The 24,625-nt window shown below is 41.7% G+C and overlaps 1 protein-coding gene across 11 annotated transcripts in view; it reads right to left on the reverse strand.

Moving 5' to 3' along the window:
• MEIS2 (Meis homeobox 2) overlaps positions 1-23,820 on the reverse strand; it is a 215,728-nt gene extending 191,908 nt beyond the window's left edge. Inside the window, exons 1-7 of one of the 11 annotated variants that reach the window (XM_071214097.1) lie at positions 22,566-23,820; positions 21,002-21,234; positions 19,324-19,465; positions 18,578-18,628; positions 17,545-17,595; positions 16,581-16,730; positions 6,844-6,958 (exon numbers count right to left, since the gene is read on the reverse strand). In XM_071214097.1, coding sequence (XP_071070198.1) covers positions 6,844-6,958; positions 16,581-16,730; positions 17,545-17,595; positions 18,578-18,628; positions 19,324-19,465; positions 21,002-21,234; positions 22,566-22,577 — 754 coding nt within the window. In that variant the 5' untranslated portion in view covers positions 22,578-23,820. Of the gene's footprint in view, positions 1-6,843; positions 6,959-16,580; positions 16,731-17,544; positions 17,596-18,577; positions 18,629-19,323; positions 19,466-21,001; positions 21,939-22,000 lie in introns of those variants that run through there. The other 10 variants (XM_058293877.2, XM_058293876.1, XM_058293874.2 and 7 more) reach the window with 10 other exon arrangements.
• Positions 23,821-24,625: the final 805 nt, after the last annotated feature.

Raw genomic sequence — 24,625 nt, forward strand, 5'->3', positions numbered from 1 at the left:
AAAATATAAGCAATTCACAACCTTATTATAAATATACATATATATTTTACCTCAATATTTCATCTCAATATTTCTTCAGTCACTTCCTCACAATGCTTGGTTTGTTCAATTTATACTTCTACTTGGCATTTGGTACAAACCCCCAAAGATAAGATATATCTGTCCCTTATCAAATCTTGGCATTTTTACCTTAACCCAGTCATGAAATGACTGATTGAAAATCACCTTGCTTATTGTCAGGATTTCCTCTTAATAAAACAATTTATTTCCAAACTTTTGAATTTGACATGAGATGTACCAACTCAGTAGTGGCATATCAGTGCTTAAGGAGGACATAAAAAGATTCTGATCTGTGTGAGGGAAGGAAAAGCTAATTGGGAGTCAGCTTCCCTGTGATTATCAGCTTGTTTATGGGGAGGAGGACTCCTCTGAATGGCACTGTAAATTCACCCCTGATTATGGCGTTAAAACCAGAGCCTATTTCCACAAGCTTCCCTAAAGCCCCCACCCAATCCATTTTGTTTAGCGATGAAGGGTTGTGCACTGTTTTCGGAGAATGACAGTTTTTCATGCTATGATTTTCTCTAGTTTCAAGAAAAATTAATCAGTTGCACAAGCCAGTTGTCAGATTTCTCTTCCCTCATGGCAGAAAGCACACATATTCATTGTCTGCTATAAGAATAAATTTTAGTAATTTTTCCCCATGTCAATATGAATATTAGACTGACCCAATTAATATGAAATGCTTCTATGCTGCTGGAACAGACAGTGCTACAGAAAGAGCCATTTGCACAACCTGTTCATGATTATGGGCCATAAGGACACAAAGATGGCACACACATTTGTGGACCATCTGAATTCTTATACGGAGAGGGGAGGGGAGTAGGGAGAGAGCATGACGTTAGCTTGACTGTCGTGGGTCATGTTTTTTAATCCAGAGTATTGGACATGTAACACAGCAACAAGAGCTGATCATTTTGTTTAATCACCTTTTGGATCTTTGCCAGATGGTCTCTATTGAGAGCGCTGCAAACAGAGAGAGATGAACTGCATCTAACACGCCACCAGAGCTTTCCCGTAAATGTCTGAGAACTGATTCCAACAAGAATTTAGTCTCAAAGCAGAAAGGGATACATTTAAAAACTATGTGCATTAACTATACTTTTCCCCATAGAATCCTCACTTGGCATGAATAATTTACCCACTCTTATGCTAATGGGATCATGAAAGTATCCCTCTGCCTTTAGTGCAGCTATTCTCAGCTTTCAGTAATTACCCCACCCAGTGAAAATAACATGGCTTCTGCATTGAAGGGCCGACCCAGTACCTGGCAATTAGAAAGATCATGGCTGAGAATGGAGGGGTCCAGAACTGGACAGAGAAGCCCTGATAGCCAAAGGAAGAGTACAGACATAAAGTAACGCAGCTGGTTTATGTCGGGATGGTGGTAGAAGTTGGAAAAAGCATGAAAAGAAATTTTCCTCCTTGTCCAGGTTTTCTTTTTCTGGTTTATTATCAAGATTTTACTTAAATAAAAATGCGATCCTCTTTCTACTGCTAATTGAAAAGGGCACTCATTTCCAGAACAGTTTTGAAGAAAAAAAAACCACTTTTAATCTGAGAAAAAGAACTATAGTTATCTTTAAAGCACATCAGCATTATGTATTTAATTATAATTTTTAAAAAATCTAAATAGTGGAAAATTCTCTACATTTTGCTTTTTGTTGGGAAAGAAAAGATTATCAAACAAATGAAGAGAAAATAAAAACAAAAATCAAAAACTCATTTTTGACCTTTGCCCATAAAACCCCATGTTAGGTAGTTCACTGTGTAAAAATTATCAGGCTAAAACATCTGGGAAAGAAAGCTATGAAACAGCAGGGAACGTGGCTGGTTTATTGTTTATCTTTTGTTTATGAGGCAGTATTCAAGTTTAATTACTACTCTAAATTAAACTCTAACTGGCATCAGGAGACATCCCTTTACATGACTAAGTTAAAAAAAAATGTATAAATCCCAACTCCGGGTTTTTCAAGTAAGTTGATACACATAGGAAGAAATTACTCAAAATTAACAGCAATTATAGAAAGCTTTTAAGCGTTTATGGGCACTATTACATGCTCCTAGAGCATCTATTTATTAGAAGAGTTTAATTTTATTTCTAATGGTTACTGCTCTAAAAAGTCCTTAAAAAATCAACAAAAATTATTTAGAAGTTTGCTGATAGTTAAAAGGATGGTATTCTTTCCTACTTTTATTTGGGTATAAAATAAAGAGAAAGAAACACAACATCCATCTACATAAGCTGCTTCTGTGAAATGTTCAGTTATCAATTATATTCTCAGAGATTTTTTGATCCAATTAGGACAGAAAGGAAAAAAAATGTCATTGTATTTATCATAACATTAAGTGACCAGTTTTAGATGAACTTAGCTCTAGGAAAAATAAAAGTTAAAAGCAACTAGCAAAAGATTATGCCAGATGGCATCTGTCATATTGTATTTAGGGTTATTTTAAAGAGATTGCCGCCACTATGAAAACATTCCATTGACAGAGTTTTCCTAGACTGAATAAGAAATAAGAAATCTCAGCAAAGCATGTTCAGGACCTACAGTAAGTGGATTTAAGGTTTTCCTTTATTATTTTGTTTGTTTGTTTGTTTTGTCTCCTCTTTTAAATATATAACTGGAATATTTTGGTGGAAGAGAGTACTATTTAATAAACATAGCATTCATTATAAACCCAAATAGTGTAATAATATTTTAGACACTGGGCTTACGTATAAACACATTCAATATAAAGGGGGTGTGTACAGAAGTCAACACCATGACTGCTATAAGAACTATCTAACAAATAAATATCTAGGTGTGGAATTCTAGCCTCATGGTCTAGATGATGGATAGGGACATCCATGAAGGGTTTTGGTAGGTGACAGAGTTGCGGAGAACTCTGCTGACTTGTGCAGCCCAGAGTCCAGAACAATTGGAGGTTTATGGATGCTAGAATGTTAATGTATTTAGGTTAAACCAGATCTGGCAACAGTACGGTTAACGTGCGTGTGGTGTGCAGTGTGAGCTCAGCAGTTACTGGGCCAACTGTCTCGGTATTTCTGGGAATCCTGCCTATTCACAGTGCAGGGATTGTTCAATTGCTGCAAAATGTACAAAATGAATTTTACAAAAATGAATTGTAAGGAAGCCCCATTACAACGATTTTACAGCAAAGATGTCAACATCAATTTTTCTTTCATGCATAGCTAATGATTAAAACAGCATATTCCATTTGCCTAAAACAATTTATTTCATATTGGCACATCAAAATATTGAAATACAAAGTTATCTTTACTCTATCCTTTTTATTCATTGCTGCTGAACCCACACCATTGTTCAAACCAGGAAAAATAAAACAAACTTGGCACGAAATACTTAAAACAAAGGCTCATCAATATTCTCCAATTTGTCAACATCTCAATTACAGCACTGGAAAAAATGTAAATTTCATGTGCTCTAAACACTGAGGGGTCTATTCTCCTGCCAATTCACATGCACAACTCCCATCAGCGTTAATGGGAGTTACACAAACCCATCAATAATAATAGTACTTTATACATATATTGTGCCTTTCATCTAAGGCTCTCAAAGTGCTCTATGAACAAGGGGGCTGTTTCCTAGTCTTTTCTCTGGCAAAACACACAATGAAATACAAAGCAGCTTTTGACTCAGCAGGTACAGAATTAGCGACCCCATGCCTTATTATCAAGCCCCATTTTGCTGATGGGAAGCCAGATACAAAGAGGGACAGTTACTTCCCCAGAGTCCCAAGTCTGCACCCTAATTCTATCCTTAAAAAACCAGATTTCCTTCCTCATTCTAATGTCATTAACAAGACAAACTCCTTCCCTTTGGCTGCCTTTAGCAAGAGAAATCAGAGTGAATGAAAAGTCTGGTTCATATTTATATCATTTATTGCTCGGCCTGTGCTGTTTGAAAGATACAGTGAATTCAGGTTTTACATTTTACCAAGTCTTTTTCTTATATTATTTTTTTTTTCTCCTTTCAGTTTGTTGCACTAACAGTAAGGAGGAAAAGATGACCTTTCACCTGCGTAATTGTAGCTCTTTCACTATCAGGTCATAAAATGAGGTATTTTTAGGTTCCAAAGTAAAGATTTGTATGTAAACATTATAGTAAAAATATTCACAAGAATTATAAAGCAACATAAATGCATGTATTGTTTTATAGCATATGGCTATTAAAGTTTAATTTAAAATGTGTATGAAAACATTGTATTTAGTACAATTCATCCCTATTTTTTCAGTTTATCATAATTTGTTTTGAAACTGAATCGTTTTACAGTTTTCCATATGCCTGTTGTGCTAATAAATTCTGAATAAGCAAGAAAACTCTTTTCTAAACTACAAACTTGATTTCCAATGAAACATTATAACATATTTAATACAAAGAACATAAATTTCCCTTCCAGGTTTTCCATACTACATCACCCTAAGATTTAACCTAGGATAAGCATGTGTGATTTCAGTCAATATCTCTGTTGACTTTGCCCTAGAGCAGATAATTAATCTTTCCCACAGAAAGCTACTATGGACAATATCAAAATATCTTGAAAAAACATTTAAAAGACTAATATGGGCCTGAGTACAACAAAAAACACTCAAGTTTGGCCTTCAAAACTTAGAGTCTGCTGTTAAAAAAAAAAAAGAAGAATGCCCTTATCCATGTGTTTTGGAACCACTGATGTGATAAGCCAGGTGGGAAATTTTCCATGCCAAAACATTCTCCGTTTTATAGGAATCATACCTCTCTTTTTCCTTCATACTTTAATACAGTAAAATGATTGACTTCCGAGTTCTCATACATATAAGCTACCATGTCCAGTCTTTAATCCCATGGAGATATGATTAAAGGAACAAAATCCTATAGGGATCAAATCCTTCAACATCGGATAAGTGAGTACAGCTACCCAGAGTGTAGAGGTTTCTACACTGTATCAGGCAGTGGGGTTTTCTCTTTTTTATGACCAAACAACCACAAATTAACCAACAGGATAAAACATCATGCCTTGCCTATTGCTGCCACTGTTCCCTTCCCCAGGCCCCAGGGTCTGCTTTCACCCTCTTTTCCTCCTCTCTGGCCCTTCCCTACTATCTCCCGTGCCCGTACCTCCACTAACCCAAAAGAACCAGTCAGTTTTAAATTTCAGTTGGGACCTTGCTGACCTGTTAATGAATCTACAGAGAGGAGAAAAACTCACGGTGTTGAGTTATGCCTGGTGTTGCTAGCTGACTTGGAGTCAGAAATGCTTGAAGCGTTAACGTAATTGCAAGAATGTGAAAAATGAAGCGCTGGGCTCCTAAGCAAAGTGAAAGGTCAAAGCGAGCCTCTCACACAAGTCTCTGGAAGACAGCCTCATTAGACCATTAAATCTGCTTCTCTTTTTCCCCTCTTTTGTAAAATGTTGAGGATGTTTTGTTTTTATTCATAGATATATTTTGCTCTTTCTGTAGATTGGAGCAGTTTGGGGTGGGGAGAGGTTGGAGTCGTAGAAAGCTTTCCAGATTTAACTGCCCTGAAAATTTATGAATATGTTACCTTCAAAATACCTTATACTTTAGTTTCTTTCTCTCCTCCGCTCCCCCATATATATACACACACATATACATATACATACACACAATCTAACTGGTCTAATAAAAACAGTATAAAACAAATGGATACAGTTCACAGTTCTTTTTCAATTTACCCTCTGATGGTATTCATCTCTGCTTTGACTGCAAACTGCTTAAACCTGGATTCTAATTTGGATCCAAGTTAATGCATCTGAGAAGAAACATTTTTCTAGACTCTTCTAGAAACCCAGAAATCCAAAATCTCTGGCCAGAAACTTGGAGAAGTGAAGACACCCACTCTGCATCAACCACCCTCTCTTAAATGGCATATATGACTACAGCCCAAGCTGTTAAACTGTCCTCTACTTGGAAACCTGTCTAATGATTAAATATTGTGGCCATAAACACAGCCATAATAGAGTTGAAATAGACCTAGGAGATCAGACACCACCTAATGTAAAATATTAAAAAGTAAAATCCATATACTCCTCTGGCCTACATTCAATAATGCATCTTCCTTTAAATTATCATTCTAGCCATAGAAGAGTCATCCCTACCAACATATAATAGCTCTCTGTGCAAGAGGTGAATTTTAGATGGTAAAAGTTATTCTGAATTGCACTAGGTTTACTTGACATCTGTCGCTTAAGTCCCCCTTGCCCTCTGATCATCTTAAATTTTAGGATTTGTGGCAAAAGTCACTTTGCCAGCTGACCGGAACTTGGGACAAATAATCTAAGAGTTCAAAATCCACCTTCCCAAGATAAGATGCCATATAAAATTTTTGGAATAAGAACAGATTTTTGCATCTTCTGTGCTTTAAAGACATAATTGCTTGATTACAGAGAACTCTTATAGTTGAAATTACAAGCAAAATATCTTGTATACAGAATAATTTAAACGGCATCATAGCAACGAAGTAGGTCTGTCATTCTATTTACTTACAACCACAGAAGTAAAGTGTAGATAACCAAATTTGTAAAAGAATTGGCAGAACTAATCAATTGTTATTGTAATGCCTACTTAAAGGTTAGATGGTTAGAATTTTTTTAAGTAATGTATGCGAGGAGAAGAAACAGTCTCCCTAATAGAAGATGATTGTACTCCCTAACCTGCTACTCTCCTGTTTATACTGAGGAAGATGTACTGATATCATAAAATACTGAAGTTAGTTTAGTCATGCCTACTTTGCACAAGGAAAATGCTTGACCTTTTACCTTGCTCACTGCTGTTGTCTCCACTCTGGGAAGCGTGACCCCCACTGGAGGGCCCCGGGGTGCCTGCTGAGTGGGTTGAGGTTGCATCATCATGGTCTCGCCAAGATGAAGGGTTCTGATGTCAGGATGCCAAGAAATTTTTCCAGTTACCATTTCAGCCGTAAATGAGGAACCAAGAGAAAAGGTACAGAGAAAAAAAAAATGTGTACATATTAGCATTTGCAGAACTAGGCATCTATGGATGCCATGATACAGTGCATTGTCTTTTCAGCAATAGGTACAAAAAGAAAAGGTTGTCCAGAATTTTGATTGGGGGGGGAGGGGGTTACATCATTGTATACATTTGTTAAAACTTAGTGAACTATACACTTAAATGGGTGCATTTTATTGCTTTATATTATATTCCAATAAAGTTTACTTTTAAAAATAAGAAAAAAAGATCACTTAAAAATGTAAAAGTCATTTGTATTCTTGTTCTCTTAATTAGGGCATACTTCCAAAAAATAGGTTCCAGTGTGCTTAGATCTTAAAATACTTCAGAACATTAGCATCTATAAAACCCAACAGCTCCCATAAAAAAATAATAGAATCAAGAATGTACAGGGCAGCCCTCACATCTTTCAAACGCACTGCCCTAAAATAGTCTGTATGAACCCTCAAAATTATCATCAACTGATTATACAACCAACAGATAAAATGATAATCGCTCCATCAATATCTAATACATTATCAATTTCTGCTTTAATTTACACAAATGAACAACAAGAGAATGAAACAGACACCAACTACTAATCATTTAATAAACTGGGTAGGACTTTCACTTGGGCTTCATGGAAGCTTTAAATTCTCTGAGCGTTCTTTTTCCAGGAAGAACTACTTGTTTCAAAAGACATGCAAGGCAAACAGAGAGTTATAGTGCATGCTACTTTGCTGAGTGTATTCTTCTCCCGTTCCTCCTCCCCTTTCCTGATGATTCCCAATACCCTGCTGCTGCTTAAAGGAAAACAGGAATTCTAATGTACAGGAAGGACTTTATCAGCACCACATGAAGGCAGGCAAGGGATGGAATTTCCTCTGGCAGAAACAGAGTGTAGGAACAACACACGAAACAGACCAGCCTTAAGGCCAGAGCTGCACACTTGTCACCTGTATGTGACAACTTCAACTGAGCCCACAAGCCCTCTGGCAAGCAAATTCTTCAGGGGAGGGGAGGGAGCAAAAATAAATCAGAAACAATATCAACTCTGCTGATTCTTACAAGAATAGTAAATAAAGATCAGACAGAGAGACAAGCATATAGACAACACCCAGACTTCTTGACCATCTGAAGATAATCTTGCCATTCTTGTTATGTTGCCATTATTTAGAGTTTATCTGGACAAAAAAAGGTCAGCTTGTCATTTTTTTCTCAATGGCAACTCTATAGTGTGCATAGAGAACTGAATAAAAAGTTACCAAAATAAAATCAAGAACCTAGGTATGACAAAATAGGGAATTATTCTTATTTGGAACACAACAAAACTTGTCTTTCCTTCCTCTAGACCTGCTACAAACTGATTATAATTTAATAGTTGGCATTTTTGATAGATGAAATATCCAAATCTCTACAGATTAATAACATTTATGTCAAATAATGCTACTGGCATTTGAATCAGGCAAGCAATTGATTCAATGGGAAAACCTTGAAGAGAAATTTTTGTAACTATAAATATGGCACAGGTACAGATCTCTAAAATAAAGACATGTTTTAGAAAATAAATAAGGAAAAGAAGTTGAGTAAAATAAAATGAAAACCAAGGTTCTCTGCTGCCTGTACTAAGACAAAGTTGGGCCTGTGAGCTACCTTTTTATCTAAGTTAGAAACCACTCCAATAGTTTCAAGCTAAAGGCAAACAGACTACAGAGACTCTTGCAGCTTTGCAGCCCCTTCGTGTCAGCTGTTTGCTGTATGGTAATCAGATAAAGAGCTCAAAGAATAACATGAAAAAAGAAACAATAGCATGGCTTGAATTTAGTCCTACAACACTGGGTAAAGCCTTCTTTTTAAAAAATGCAGTAACTGCAACTTGCTCACCTAAGCTAAACTTTTTGGTATACACAGCAAGTGATGTTGGTTTTCTGTACTGCAGGCTCTTTTATTAAGCCGGTTGCTGTAAAAGCTCCTTACCTCTTGTGAAAATAACAATAATTAACCACTAACACCTTGACTGTGTTTTAAGGCAAATGTCATCCAATAGCTATTATATAATTGCTCAAATGGAGCTGAACAAGTCTTTCTGTTTGGGTGCTGTAGTGATTTGAAAGGATCACGGAGAAGGACTTCCTATAACTGAAAACACTGGTTTATCTCTATCAGGGATAGATGTGTGCTCAGTTTTAGTAAGGCCTCACTTATTTTTATAAATCAATGTATTTCTTTTGATGACTTTCTGGAGGAGGTGTTTTTTAAAGACAAGGGGGAAAAATAAACCACATAAGCAAATATACTGTAAGAGCAACTGATTCCTCCAAATGAGTCTGGCCTTCAGTCTTCAGCCTAGTCCCTAAATGTGTTCAAATTCACCATCTTACCTACGTTTCCCTACCTCTTTTCTCCCTAGTCTCTCTAAAAATGCTCTCCTAAAAAGAAAAGTGCACAGTATGTTTATTTCCATAGAGTGCCTCAAGTTGTAGCCAAGAGACACACCAAGTAAGGAGTGATACATGACAGTCATCTAATTTGAAAAAAAGGAAGAATGGATCAGTCCCTCTGGGGTCTCAGGACTGAGGAGTTTCTCCAAAGTTGTCCCTATTCAACTGCATATGATGATGCAATTATATACACAAACATTGTTAATCTGATCAATAAAGCTCTTCCTTGGTCATAAAAAATTGTAACTTCCGTGGACATACAAAAAACATAACCTTACAGCTCCATTTTTTCTTAGATAGAAATATTTGTATTGCAACTCCATTCTTCTTTCTTTTTTTTTTTTTCCCTTAGTTTCAGAGTTTACATCCTTCAAGAATAACTGCCTGGCTTGCTGCCAAATTATATGCAGAAATTTAGTGAATCCTGAAACCGAAGTGGTGTGTGAAAGTATGTAAAAATACTTGCTGTATGCAGAAAATACGAAGAGAAATGTTCTGTGTGCATGTGTGTGGGCAAATAGTCAGGTACATACATTCCATAATATATGTTCTCTTCTTCAGCCAAAAGTATCACGAAGACACCCAAGGGCAAGCAGTGAACATGTTTCTATTCCCTGTGGCTTTAATAATTGGGAGCCAAATATGGTGCTCCTCTTGCTCTTACGTAATTGCATTAAAGAGCAGTGTTACCAGGAGAAAAGCAGTGAATACCGAGTAGAGCACAATAGAAGGAGATGGAAAATAGATACAAGAAGCTAGGTCTCCAGGGGCAGTATTTTCTATTTGCTGGGCTACAGACTCACAGCTGATAATGCAAGTTGTAATTAATATAAAAGCAGGAGACAATATGGGGAGAGCTTGTAGTAGCGGGGCCACAGGAGATCATTCTGCTGCTCTCCTCTGCTTCTCATTTACACACAGCTTTCCCTAGAAAACACAATTCTGCCAGTGTTTTCTCCCTTGAAAGTTAAAAAAAAAAATTGATTTAGCACCATCATTGAATTTTGCTAAATCTAGCAAAGAGCATAGAGAGGACAGGAGTCTCTGGGCATAGGAAACAAATCATATGTGAGTCTTTTGTTGAGGCTGCAGATAAGGTGGAAATTGTAACATTTGAAACCGTTATAGTATTTCAGAGGAGGACTTGCCTATAGGATAATATTTAATAAGTCCTGGTTAATCGGAGGTATTTCCCTATTCAAATGATTCCACACAGCTCAGGAGTCTTCTATTGTGAGTGGGGGGCAGGGGGAAGGGGGCAGTGGAGGAATGGAGTAAAGAGTCTAAGGGTTTAAAATAAATACAAATCGGAGTGGGGAAGTAAAATGTATTAGGCATCAAGGAGAAAAAAGGGGGAAAAGGCCACACTACACACGAAGTCTATCAAAATAATGTGAAACTCATCTTTAATTCCAAATGAAAAGATGACTCAAAGGATGTACTGTACAGAAAAGAGAGTATGTGATTGGAATTAAGACTCCTGGGTGCCATTTTTAACTACTTATGTGACTTTAGACAAGTGATGCACTCCATTTCTCTGGGATTCGGTTCCCTTATCTCTTTAAAATTAGGAGGTTAGGTCAAATAATCCCGAAGGTAATTTCCACTTCTTATTTCTGGTATTTAAAAGTACTTAAAAATAAGCATCAGGTTTTCTAGAGCCTATACCACTAAAATATGATACATAACATCAAGCCAAAAAGTATTAATATATATGAACCTGGAAAACACAATAAAGTAAGTCAAGGTATGTGCTATAGGTATATACAGAGAAAGATTTTAATCAGCAATGGAGAAAGCAAAACTAACTTGACTTGAGATACTTAAAAAACAAAGACAAGAAATACTTGTATCAGTACACATAATGAGTATTAAGTTATCGTTTTCTATGACTTTATGATATTTTAACACCTAATTATCATTAAGCAAAATTATTTTTTAAAATAAGATGAAGACTCCTATCCTGGAATATTCAATTCTAGAAAAGTTAAAAATGTTAATTATACAGCTTGAAAAAAGTTGGAATTTCAACTTTATTACCTAAAGTTGACATAAGAACTCGGGAGAACTGTGTATACTTTCAGAACATAGACTCAACTCTTTAAAAATGTAAATAGAGCTGGGGTCTTTCTCTCATTTCCCCACTTCCACCCCTCTATTAAGGTTAAGCTTTGGGAATTATTATGCAAGCCACTCTCAAGGAATGATTTGTCCATTACAATTTTTATAGATTTTTATAGAAGATAAATTCCCTGTACTATTGGCATCATTTCACATTATAAAATGTGTCCTATAACTTTGAATTGTGTCAAGCTATCCCACAGAATATTCAGGCTGAAAATAAGAAGATAATGAATTTAAAAATATCAAGTTTTTACCATGATGATGCGTGTCCGTGATTGTGGAGTGCACTTTTAACTTCATCACATCACAGTTAAACTGGAAACACACTCCAATAGCACAACCAAAATAATTTGAACAGTATAATTATTCTTGAGGGGAAACTGACAGAAAAGCAATCAATGACCAGAAACTGCAGAACAACAAGAGAAAACCTATGTCCCCAGCAGTATTTCCTTAAATTGGTGGATGGAGCTCACAGGTAGAACTTTTCCTGGTCCCCAGAGGTCTTGGAAAATACTTCATTTTTCATAAGGTGTAATCTTACACTAGAACACAAGAAACTATCTGATAAAATGTCATTCTTTTTATTAATATTATTATCAAATCCCTTTATTTCCCCCTGGATAGACCAACCACTTATACCTATTTCTCTTTCAGCTGCCCACTCACCTCTAATTTTTCAGGTAGTGGCAGAATTTATCTACAGGCACTTGTCTGTAGTCCCATCAGGACCAAAGTTTTGGGTATTCTCCTCTCTTGGCTAAGCCATTAAAAAAAACCAAACAAACTAAAGACATAAACAAACATGATATATTCAGAAATTCAAAAGAAAACACTGGCATATCTTCCTCTAAATTACAGCTTTCAATATAGAAATTAAAATAACTTTTCTTTTATTAGTAGTGCTATTAGAGCCAGTTAATTTTAAGGCACATGTCATTAATTGTTAATAAAATAATTGTATTTTCTTCCTTAATGCTAATTCTTCCAAAGAAAATAAAATGTAGCTCCTTATGGAAATTAACTTGGAATAACAATACAACTATATGTGTTTCAAGTAAATGGAGCTTAATTCAGAGATTGTATTTCAAACAAATACACTTCATTCCCTAACAGGAACTAAAGATATCTTAATAACTTTATATGTAAAAATAAATATCTATTTAATTTGTTTTCATTTGATCTAAAGAATTGATTTGAAAGTATGTGAAACAGACAATGTAGATATTGCCTAGAATTCAGAAATAGTACAGACTAAAGGAAAATTTATAACTAGTGCACAACAGTATTCGGGTTGAAACTTTTTTTTTTAAGAAATTGATTTCTTGACTTGTTTATTTTAAACATGATAAATTTGAATGTCTTAGAAACTTAACATGAACTGCTGCCAGAAAGACAGCACTATTTCTTTTCACCATCATATTTTTTCTCCTCAACTATTCCAAAGAATACTATAATGGTCATTTCCTACCTATAATTATTACCATTTTGTTACCATAAAAGTATACGATAAAATACATTATAATAGTTAAAATGAAAGCATTCCTTTTGAAGTATATTTAGTTGACACAATAGAATAGTAGGAAATGTTGCCATTTTAATTTTCGATTTAATATCCAAACTTCCTATCACTATACCCATCATGTAAGGGTTAATCATAAATTAACAAACATAACATCTCCATTGAACAGAAGTTATGGAAAATGAGACTATACTGATTGTCTTCTTTTAATTCATCTATTTACATCAAATTACTCATATAAAATTATGGAATGTGCTATTAGCATAACAGCCTGATTTATTAAGTAATACTCAGTATATAAAATTCATTCTTAAAAGTCTGCCAATAACACTTGCTTTCCAGGTATCTGTAAATTACTTTGACTCATTTCTATTTTCAAATTATTTAACTAGAAAATCAAAAGCTATGTTGGTACCTAATACTTCATTCCTGGCGCTTCTCTCTGCTTTCCACTGCATAGAATTACACACTTAATTCTCTCCTGTTTCTCTTGCTTTCCTTCTCTCTCCTTTCCGCTCCCTCCTTAAATACACACACACTCCCACCACTCACACACACACAATGTAGCCATAATGTAGCTTGATACCACTTAATAAGGGTAGAGGTGTATATGTTTTGGGGGTGTCAAACAGCTGTCACAAACTGTCACCTCCACAAGAGAAACCTTGGCACACACAAATTAAACTACACTTCTTTTTTAGCTGTCATTATTCATAGCCAATAAGTTGAAATGCTCTCAGCATTTCATGTGCAAATAAAACCATGAGGAAGCTCAGTAGATCAGAATAGTGGGCCAACAGATAAAACAGAGAAAACAACACGCTGTCTGGGCCCTTCTGAAGTGGCTCATCATCACCCCTGCGCCAGTGTTCACCAAATGAGAGCCAGCCTGGGGCGATGTATTAAATATGCATATCAAAGCAAATGAAAAAAATAAACCTGGAGATTCAAACTGGACACATTTACATGCTGAATATATCCCCCTCATACTACTTTTCAGGTAGTGGTTCTGTGATATTTTTATTTTTTTGTGGTGGGGGCATTGGGGGAAGCAAGTTTAAAGGAGAGGCTGAAGTACATGTGCTTTGCAGGGGAGGCCTAGAAACTAGTAGGATCAATACAACTATGGTATAAAAGTGTTGAAAATGGTGAAAACTCTCCAAGGTTTTCTCTGACTTCCTGCAAAAAAATACAAGTCTGTGACAAACCTCTCCATTTCCCACTTGGTGTGCTGGTGGAACAAATTATTGCTTCCTTTCAAAACAAATAGCAGGGGGCTAAAGTAAAAATGTTATAGTTCAGATCTCTAGGAAATAAAAGGCTTTAAATTATGACGCCCAGTGAGGTAGCAAGCCCTCATGGGTTCAAAATAAATCAGTTGTCATATTTACTTGACTAGGGGCCAGAAAGGGGAGCAAGAAATGCTACAGTTGACTCTTTTATCCAAAAAATGATGACTGTTAAATTATTAAAGCACTAACCTTTTCGGCACAACTTTCTTCTTGAGTGTATATTCAAATATTACAATAGTTCCTTAAATTGGCATTGTCTATCAGACGATACTCTAAACAGCCTCATTTATCTTATCTCTTCTATGTAAACATCAGCATGCTCTAGTTCCATACATCCACATGAAAAACAGTTGTCAAGAAACCATTCTAGAGAACCGAATAGTTGGAATCCCTAGAAATGTCATGAGAAAAGCTTTTTGTTGCAAAGAACTCTGCACCTCTCATTCTACAAACCATGATCCCTTCCCATCCTCCCTTTCACATTCCCCCCAATAATGCAAACGTATATGAATTTAGAAATAGGAAGCGAGGAACGTAAACAAATAGATAGCAACTAAAACAAGTTTTCTGAAGTACTGTCATGCCTCATGGACCACAACCACACATGGTATTGTTGAAATCAGCAAATAAACTTTCCATAGCTGCTGCACCCTTTTGATTTTACTTAATACATTCAACATACAAAAGAGCTTCCCGAAGTTTCCCCCACTGTGATAGAAAAAGACAAGGGTGAAGATAGGCACAAGGGCTTTCAACACCACAGTATTTATTTTGTCTCAGAATTGGACAGCCTGGACTGACGGCTTTCCTTTCTTTTTTAAAAAAACCAACAAAACACTTTTTTTCCCCTTAGGCTGACTTTACATACAGCACAAAAGTTAATTATTAGATTCTATCACTGCATATTTTTAAAACTTTTGGTGAGGGGAGAGGAAATCCTCATAGAAGGTTCATTCTCCCTGTATCACAATTCATTCCTCTGAACACCCAGGTGTGTGTGCTAGCTTCAATGCCTGTTTAACTCCATACTGGATATTAAATTAATATTTCAGCCACAAAGTTATTAGACTATAGCCTGTATCACTTGTGAGTTCAATTGAATGTAATCTATTGACACCCTATCTCCCACCCGAGGCTCGAGTTCCTATAAATAAACTGCTGTTAACACCCACTCTTTAACCTCACCACTCTTGCTTTTCCTACCAGCTGCAATCTTTCTTCTCTCTGCTTCTTTTTCAAATTTTCAGTCTCACTACATATGCTTTTCTTTCTTTCTTTCCTTTTTTTTCTTTTTTTTTTCTTTTACAGCATCAGGCTCACTAGATCGGTTCCAAAATAGGATTAAAAACAGAGAGAATAGAAAATCTCCTTCCTGGCCTGACATATACAGTTGCTCCTTACTATACCTTCTGTCCTTGTTCACCAACTGTTAAAGTGTTAAAATTCAACCTCTAACCTATGGTTACCCAATCACAATTCCCTTCAGCTTATTGTAATACATTGTTAATAATTAGTTCATCAAGGTTACTGTCTTTTACTATGAAGATGCTTCAGGCACTTGGCAATAGGTCCATATTCTGACAATAAGTATCTATAGAGCAAAATCCCTGAGAATTGTCATGTGTTCATTCCTTTCATTTCTAATGCAATGCGAGGTTGCCAATAATTCTCAGGATTGTCATCTCTGCGAGGGACTGCAAAATCAACCTTACTCCCCAATTCTCTTTCTTTCAATCCTCTTTCTTACTCTCTCGTCTTGTCCAGCTAGGACTTGTCTTACCTCTTTCTATCCGTGCTGCACTGACTACAGAGTTAAGAAAGCAGAAAAGGCAGTGGTCACCATATCAAACAATTTGCTAACACCCAGGTAATAATCAAATCTAGGAACCTTCACTCATTAAGAGTATAAAACACACCATCACCTCTCTGGGTTTTTTGGCTCTTGATATAATTAAGGAAGAGATCAAGAAGGGGTAACAGAGGAGATGAAGATAGTATGGGAGAAGTAAGAAAGGGAGGGAAGAAAGAGCAAGCAAGAGAGAGAAGACCAAATCATTTAAAAGGAAAAGGAAAACTAAGTCAGTGGAACTACATATTATAAGCTTACAAAATAATAACAACGCTTTGCCTGGTAGCCTTAAAAGAATGCCAAAGGCTCGCAGACTTACATGGTCAGCGAGATTTGTGGACGAGCCTGAAAGTTCTTCGTGGTCTGATTTGGAACTGCCGTCTCTTTCATCAATTACAAGGTCGATGGGCATTTTCCCTTTCAAACAGCTAATATACCGGTGGCAGAAGTTATCACATAGTTCATGGACCTAGAAGCGGGTATGGAAGAGGGTTTAACTTGCATTGTTGTTATTGATTTTTGTTTTTAAGGGGGAAAAATATCAGGTTACAAGGTTAAGTTTGGAAAGAGCAACAGTGTGATGTCTTCAAAACTAACACTAATTAAGGGGTGTAATAGTTAAGACGAGGAAACAATAGAGCAATTGTTGCAGCAGATATTATTCTCCAGAGACTTCCCTGAGCAACAAGTTACAATAAAGAAAGAAAAAGCAACAAGACTGGAAATAACTGGGTTCAGCCTGGGAGTCTGGGGGGAGATCCAATCTGATGATAACATCAAAACATTCAAACTGTGGAACGAGGGACAGCAACAGCATTTGCGATTCAATAAGCTAGGAGTTTTGTATGTTTCCATGGGAAAGTGATTGAGCAGCAGAGCTATGTAAAGACAACCCTGAGATGATGATTCCCTCTGCCTGCACCTAATACGAACTCTAGGCCAAGGGTGAGCTGAACTAATAGAGACACAAGCAAGCTGAGTGTCCAGTAACACAAATGGTTTGCTGCAATTCAAAATAATCCTGAACGGCTGGGGGGTGGGGAGGTGAGGAGGGGCAGGGGGAGAAGGTTTGGGAAGGAAGGCTACTTTAAAAGGAGTTTCTAGGGCTGTCCTAATTCACCCTTCCTCTGAGCCACTGGGTTGAGGAAGGACGTGGCTATATGTGGCTAAAAATCTCCAGGTACTCAATTCCTCAAAGTGGAGGCTCTTTAAAAGCATCCCAAGTTAACTTGGGTGAGGGAGAAGTGGCTAAATCAAGGTGGAGAGTGTCATTTCCTGCTTACCTTTTCTAACTCCAAAAGGTGAAACCTTAGTACTTGTATTGCTTGAATCATCTGAAAGAGAAGTGTAGTGTGGAGTTAGGCTCTGTAACTGGGAGGTCCGCAGTGGCCTCTGAGGGAACTGGGCTGGGGAGAAGCATTGAGCAGGTGGCAAGGCAAAACCCACACATCAAGAAATAGAAAAAACAAGTAATTACTGATCATCTCTGCCTCATTGGCCACGGGGTTGGAATCTGACTCAACCTGAGCCTCAGCATTTAATTTCTTTTTCCCTCATATTCAGAGCTATTTTGTACGAACTGCTTTCCTAAGGCCAAGCCTTCTTTCTCTGCCTTGGTGCTCTTTAACCGTCCCCTCCTCCGACCTCAGGCCAAATTAAAAAAAAAAAAAGTGGCTTTACTGGAGAGAGAAGTCTTTTTAGAACAGCACACCCAGCGAAATCCGTCCTTACTAAAGAAGGAAATACTTCAGATGAATGGTGAGGCAGGGCCTTTGAAAGAGGATTTAAGTACTTTTAATATTGAAATCGTGCAAATTAGCAAAAGAATCGCACCTAAAAGTGGCCTGCGCTGGCCTGCCCCTCACCACCACCACCACCACCACCCCCTACGCCCCCCTCTCCACCAGCCCGCCCTGCGCCGCACCAGCGGTTGCGGCAGCGGTTACTTCCTTCGGGTTGCAGCCCGAGCGGCTCGGCCCCTGGCCCCAGCAAGCAGAGGAAATAACTCGGTTCTTGCAGCTTCACTCCCAGGGCCCAGACCCGGGAACCGTCCTCGGTTCCTGCGCTCCTGGCGCCGCCGCGTCCGTGCCTGGTTTCTGCCTCCCTGGGCTTCACTCCCCCTGACTTCCATCCCGCCCCTCGCCCCTCGATCATCACCTCCCATCCCCGGGCTCTAAGTTGTTCCCTTCCTCTCTATTGCCCTTGAACTCCTGAGGTGGGCTCTCCTCCAACACCCCGGAGCTCCAGGAGAAAGTGGGTGCTTCTGGGCAAGGGAGGGAGTCGAGGCAGGAGAAAAGCAAGAAACAGTGAGCTTACCAAATTGTCCAGCTCTGGATTTGAGGAAAAAAGTGGTTTTTCAGCACGAACCTGTAAGAAGCAAAGTCAGCTTGAATTACCACCCCATTTAAAAGAAGCAAAACCCTGTCACTTTCTCAGCTGGAGTGTGAGAGTGGGGACGTTCCAGGGACCGGGTGGAGAAGAGGAAGGGGCTTAGGTAAAACACATGAAACAAAGTCGTGCCTTACACCAGTGGGACCGACTGAAAAGCAATCAGGGCCTTCTGGTACTGGTGCTGGCCCGATTAAGGGGCACCGGGGACCGATAAGCTGTAGAGGGAACTCGGGCCGTCTCTGGGCCGCGAGTACCCTTATCTTGTAGTCCGAGAGGCTGTGGCTCTCTGCCTCCCCCACCTCGTGCCCAGCCTAGAGGCGCCCAGCTTCCTTCCTTCCCGGCACTCCCGTCCCGCACAGCCCCTCGCCCCAATTCTTGTTTAAATAGCTGCAGGCAGGGGAGAAAAAGGCCAAGCCCCAGATTAGGAGCAGGTCAACTTTAATTCGAGGGTCGAGTCCCTGTATTCCTGGCTTGGGGGGAAAACAAACACCCACATTTATCTTCGCTTCCAATTCGCCTCCAGGCTCGGGGATGGGGAGGAGGCGCAGCCGACAGGGCCAGAGGAACAGATCGGGTGTCCCTGCCTTTTCCTCCGCTTTCACGGGAAGCTCTGAGGAAAGGGGAGGGGGAGTGAGGGGCGCTGGAGGGGGAGTGGGTCAAGAAGGCTGGACCTGCTTGGCGAAGACCGCGATGTCCTCGTTGAAGGAGTCGGAGGAGCAGACGTCTCCGCCGGCCACTCCGGGTTCCCGGGGAGTGCAGGTCGCCAGCTCGCACTTCTCAAAGACCAGCGCTAACAGAGGAAACAACGGGTGCCTAACGGGCAGCGCCGCGCAGAGACACACACACGGAGACAAGGTGCAGAGGGGAAGGAGCAAGAATTGTAATCAACAAGTTTGGAGGGTTTGGATTCCTTCTTTAATACAACAGGCACGCAGCATACTTTGCAACCCTTTCTCAGCCAGCCGAGCTTGGGCCAGAAACAGAAAGGAAAAAAGTCCTGGCCTTTTCCTTCAGCCCAGAAGTCCCCCAGGTCTGGTCAGAGAAGCTCTGGCCACTTTAGCCCGCCAAGTGAAACGGCCTCAGTAGGGAGGCAAGGAAACATACAAGAAGCTCAGGGTTGATCCAGACCCGCTCCCAACACTACAGAGGCCGCCGAACCAACTCCAGCAACCCAGCTTTCACCCCCTCGGCAAAGAAAACTTTGTGAAATAAAAAACCGTTTTAACTCCGCTTTTTAATGGACATTTCAGAAGAGGCCAAAGGCTTCACCTACATACACACCCGGAGTGATATTTCCTAAGTCCGAGAAAGTGCTCTTCTAACCTTTCCACCCCCCTGCCTTATAAACTTGTTTGCTTTACACCTAGTAAAGTCCGAGTGTGGGGGCCAAAATAATAAGAATGCTAAAGGCTGAAGAGCGGCCTTCCGAAGACCACATTTCTCCCATGGTTGCAATAGACAAAAAAATAAATAAATCCTGTGTTAAAACTTGGAAGTGTGCGTGCGCATAAGCCCTTTGTGTTCCTCTGAGCGGTTTAGCTACACTCTGGGATGCTTGCGGCCTCTGGCTTCGGGCTCAGTTGATGTTTACCGACTGTCCCCTCCCCTCAACATCCCACCGCCTTCCTCACCTACCCTCAACCCGGAGAGCCCAAGCGGGATACGTTTGCCATCGTCCACCCCCACCCCTCCCAGAGTTCTCTTAGAAAATAAAATATTTCCAATCCCTGTCTTTTTCTCCCTCCAAGAGCGGCTTTTTGCAAGCAGCAGTCCCTTCCACCCCGCTGCACTTCAAGTTCTGCCCCCTTTATTTACAGAGAATTAAAGAGTGGGTGATTAGGACTTCCTGGCCGACAGAGGAGCCCTGATCCCAGCTCAAGCTGCATTTAGTGACTCCCAGACCCTCGGTAGGAAACAGAAGAGAGGGAGAGGAAAACAAAACAAAACAAAAAACCCACACACAAAAACCAAAGTCGCTCCGCATCGGCAGGAAACTTTCTCCTTCGCCAAGGCCTGTTAGGGGGCCTGGGAGGACCAGCTCTGCGCCCTTCGGCCAGGAATCTTGTCCTTGGGGAGAAGGCCCTGGCAGGATTCTGAGGACTCAGTCACTCTGGGGTCCCGAGTGACGGGGCCGTGGGGGTGGAGGAGGCCAAATCTTCCGGGGACTTGCACTCAGCAAGCAGAGAAGCTCGCCCACCCCCTTCACTAGCCTTTCCTGAGGCAAGTGGTTCTCGCCTCAAACAGAAATAACTCGCCACTTAGTCGTCCACACCTTTAGTCCAAAGAGACAGATACCCACTCACACTCACTCTCACACACAGGAACTTGGGTCCGGGGAGGTCGGTTTACCCATAGATCGCGTCCTTGTCCCGCTTCAAGGCGTCGTTGACAGCGGATCCCATGCTGGCCGGCATGACATTAGGGTGCGGGGCGTGCGCGCCGTAGTGCTGCGTGGCGTGGAGCGGCGGCCCGTGGTTCAGGTGGTGAACCGGCGGGATCGGCCGCGGCGCGTGAGGGTCTCCGTACATGGAAGCCGGCACCCCTACTCCGTCCATCCCGCCGTAATGGGGCAGCTCATCGTACTGTCAGAACCCGGCAGGAGGGAAGGGGGTGGGCAGGAGGTGAGAGGGCCGAGGGAGCAGAAGGGAGACGAGAGATAAAAGCCGAGAGAGGGAGAATGGGGAAAGAAGTGGGAAAGAGTCAGAGATGAGAGAGAGAGAGAGACAGAGAGAGAGAAGGGGGGGAGGAGAGGGGGAGAGAGAGCGAGCGAGAGAGCGAGAGAGCGAGAGAGCGAGAGAGCGAGAGAGCGAGCGAGCGAGCGAGAAAATAGGGTGCGAGGAAAAGGGAGGAGGAAGGAGAAGGGAACATAAAAAATAAAAGCAAAGTCAGAAAGGAGGAAAGTACCGAGCACGAGTTGAACACACAGAAACCAAACCGGTCAAAACAACAGAGTATAAAGTTGTGGAGGAAAAATGCTTTTAAATTGTAAAATGTAAAAGCATGAGCCAAGAACAGCCTAGAAAAGGGGAGAGGGGGGAGGTTAGGCCGGGGACCGAGGGGGACCGCGGGGGACCGGGAGGCCCGGCTCGGGCGGGAGGCTGCAGAACCGTGGCGAGCCAACCGACGGAGAACTGGAGTTAGCGTGAGGAGGAAGCCCCGGATCCCACCCCTAACCCCCCTTCGCCGCCTCCAGAGGATCCAATAAATCAAAAGGCGAAATGAAACAAAATAAAGAGAAGAAAAACACTAATAATCAAGACGAGAACGCCGAGGACAAGGAAAGACTGGGGCCAGTGCCTCCCGGGGGGCAGGGAGCGGAGGGTGGGGGAGGAATATCGTGAAAGTTACCAGAAACATTATTTAGCAGCGGATTCCCTGCGTCCTTGTCAATTTCAGAGACAAAACAAGCAGCCCAGGCTAGTCTAGGCGGCGGCGCAGCGGCTGCGGCAACGCGGCCCCAGCAGCGGCTCCGGCGGCGGCGGCTCCTACGCAGCCGGTGCCCGCCCTGAGCCGCGGGAGCAGCGGCGGCAGCGGCGCAGCAGCGGCAGCGGCGGCAGCAGGAGAACCGGGGGAATCGCGCTGCCGGGGTAAAAGCTGGAGCGAGGCGAAAGCGTGTAACAATTGCACACACACACACCACTCACACGCACTCGCCGTCCGCCTGCTCGCACAGCGCTGAAACACACGCGCCCAGACACGCACACACGCACGCACACACACTCGCACACACGCAGAGGCACGGGGGGGAAAGAAGCCGATGAATAATTTTGCTGCTATTTTTTTAAATACTGGCCGCCATCATCAAGTCAAGCAGCGAGCAGCAGCAGTAGCGTTGAAGGGAGAGGAGGCATCGGGACAGGCCCCTCTTAGGAGAGGATTTATATCTAGGTAAGTGTTGGAGATTTAAACCTACCCTTTGCGCCATCAGTCTGCGCTCCAATAAACTCCTGGATGTGTCGTATATTTAATATCCCAGTCCGGAAAAGAAAGTGATCTAGGCTGAAGATTCCTTTTTTTTTTCCAAACCAAGGAGACTTCTCCCAATTTTCCAATATGTTATTTTTAGGGGGGGAAAAAAAAAGCCCAGGCAAGACAACGATGAGGTTTTTTTTTTCCTGTGATATTTCTTCTTTATCTCTTTTTTTCTCTTCTTCCTCCTCCTCCTGATCTTCCTCCTCCTCCTCCACCTCCTCCTCCTCCCCCCTCCCCTCCTCCTGCTCTTCGGTCCTCCTTTCCCCCTCTTTCTCTTTTCTTCCCTTCAGTTGAAAAAAAAAAAAAAGAAAAGAAGAAAAAGAAGAAAAAAAAATTTGTCAAGCCCCCGAACTGAAGGTTACGAGCGGCCCGTCAGCAGCCCACATGTAACCGAACTGTCGTGTTTCATGGCTTTTTGCCACTCCAGCTGTCAATCAAAGCCCGGAATGTCAAGGTAGTGAATGAATGATGGTTGATGATGATGAAGAGGAGGAATCTTTCAGACCCGTTTTTTTTTTTCTTCCAGTAAAACTCCGTGAGGGGTTTCTGCTTCTTGAATTTTTTCCTCCCCCCTCCCCCCCCTTTTTGGCTTTGCCCCGCGGATCTATAATAAGCTCCTCTCTCTTTAAAGTATTGTTCAAAGAAAGCAGGGGGTAAAAATCGAGGAAAAAAAAGGAATAGTTTGCAAAAATTGGACTTCCTCCCCCCCTTTCCTGGTAGGTATTTTGTCTCTCCCTCTCTCGCTCGCTCGCTCTCACTCGCGCTCGCTCTCTCGCGCTCGCTCTCTCGCGCTCTCTTTCTCTCTCTCTGGGAGATGAGTGAGTGTCAGTAGGTGTTGGCAGGTTGGCTGCTGCCTGGCTTATAGAAGAGCCTCAGTTTGGCGGCGAGGGTCGGCGGCGGGAGAACGAAATGACGGAACCCGGAAGTCGTGGTGGCCATAGCCCGTCGTACGGCGGAGACACATCCCGGGAGTGGGGAGCGGGAGCGAGGAGGAGCGCGCCGCGCGGAGCTTCTGATATGCAACGAGTGCGATCCGACTGCCCGGGCCGGGGGGGTGCGGGGGGCGGGGGGGGGGGAGGGGAGGCAGGAGCCGAGCGGACCCGAGCAAATCAGCGAGCCTGCTACTCCACGGGGACTGCGGGGGAGGGGGCTGGGGGGAGGAAGAGGAGTGTGCGTGTGTGTGTGTGTGCGCGCGCGCGCCCGCGGAGAGAGAGGGAGAGAGGGAGAGAAAGAGAGAATGAAGAAGACAGGGAGAGCACAGAGGAAAACTGCAGAAAACCGCAGGGAAAGTACGGTACAGCTTCCAATCTTTAAATTTTTTTTTCCCGAAACTTAACTTCTACTTCATTTTCCCATCACGCTGGGCTTCTGCCTAACTGGGTCGCTTCGGGGACTTTTGGCATGGCGCTCTCGCTTTTGTTCCTTTTAATTCCGCGGTCCCCCACTCCACCGCCTGCTGATTACAGCGCCCTGAAGGCTTCCTGCTAACACCCGAGGTCGGCAGCCTCTTCAGACCTTACTGTCGCCAGGCTAGATTTTGTTTGTTTGTTTGTTTGTAATGTGGAACTTTCTTCCCTGTGCAGTTCTAGGACCCTTGTCAATGCTCATTTTTTCCCCCAGGACAAGAAGAGGCCAGCGTAACTCTTAAGCGCACTCCCTTCAGGCTGTGCCGATAAGGGCCACCCCGGAGAATCTTTGGGGGCCGCGGCAGAGTGGGGAGGAAGGGAGTGGAGAGTTGTTCGGGTGTCTGATGTCGGCTGTCGCTAAGGCTGTGGGCGTGTGTATGCGTGTGTGTGAGACTGGTGTGTGTCTCCAAAGGTGGATTTCATTTACAGCTTGGAAGCAAGGGGGAGAGAAGGGTGGGGGAGGATGCCAAATGAGGACGACCGCCCGGCGCTCCCGGTTCAGCTTTGTTGTGGTCGCGGCGACCGGGGCGCAGCGGTAACGCCTGCTATTGACTCTGTTAATTACACCCGGGCGATTTCGCGCGTTCGGGAAGAT

Source organism: Dasypus novemcinctus, chromosome 3 (genome assembly GCF_030445035.2).
Source record: "Dasypus novemcinctus isolate mDasNov1 chromosome 3, mDasNov1.1.hap2, whole genome shotgun sequence".
Taxonomy (NCBI): Eukaryota; Metazoa; Chordata; class Mammalia; order Cingulata; family Dasypodidae; genus Dasypus; species Dasypus novemcinctus.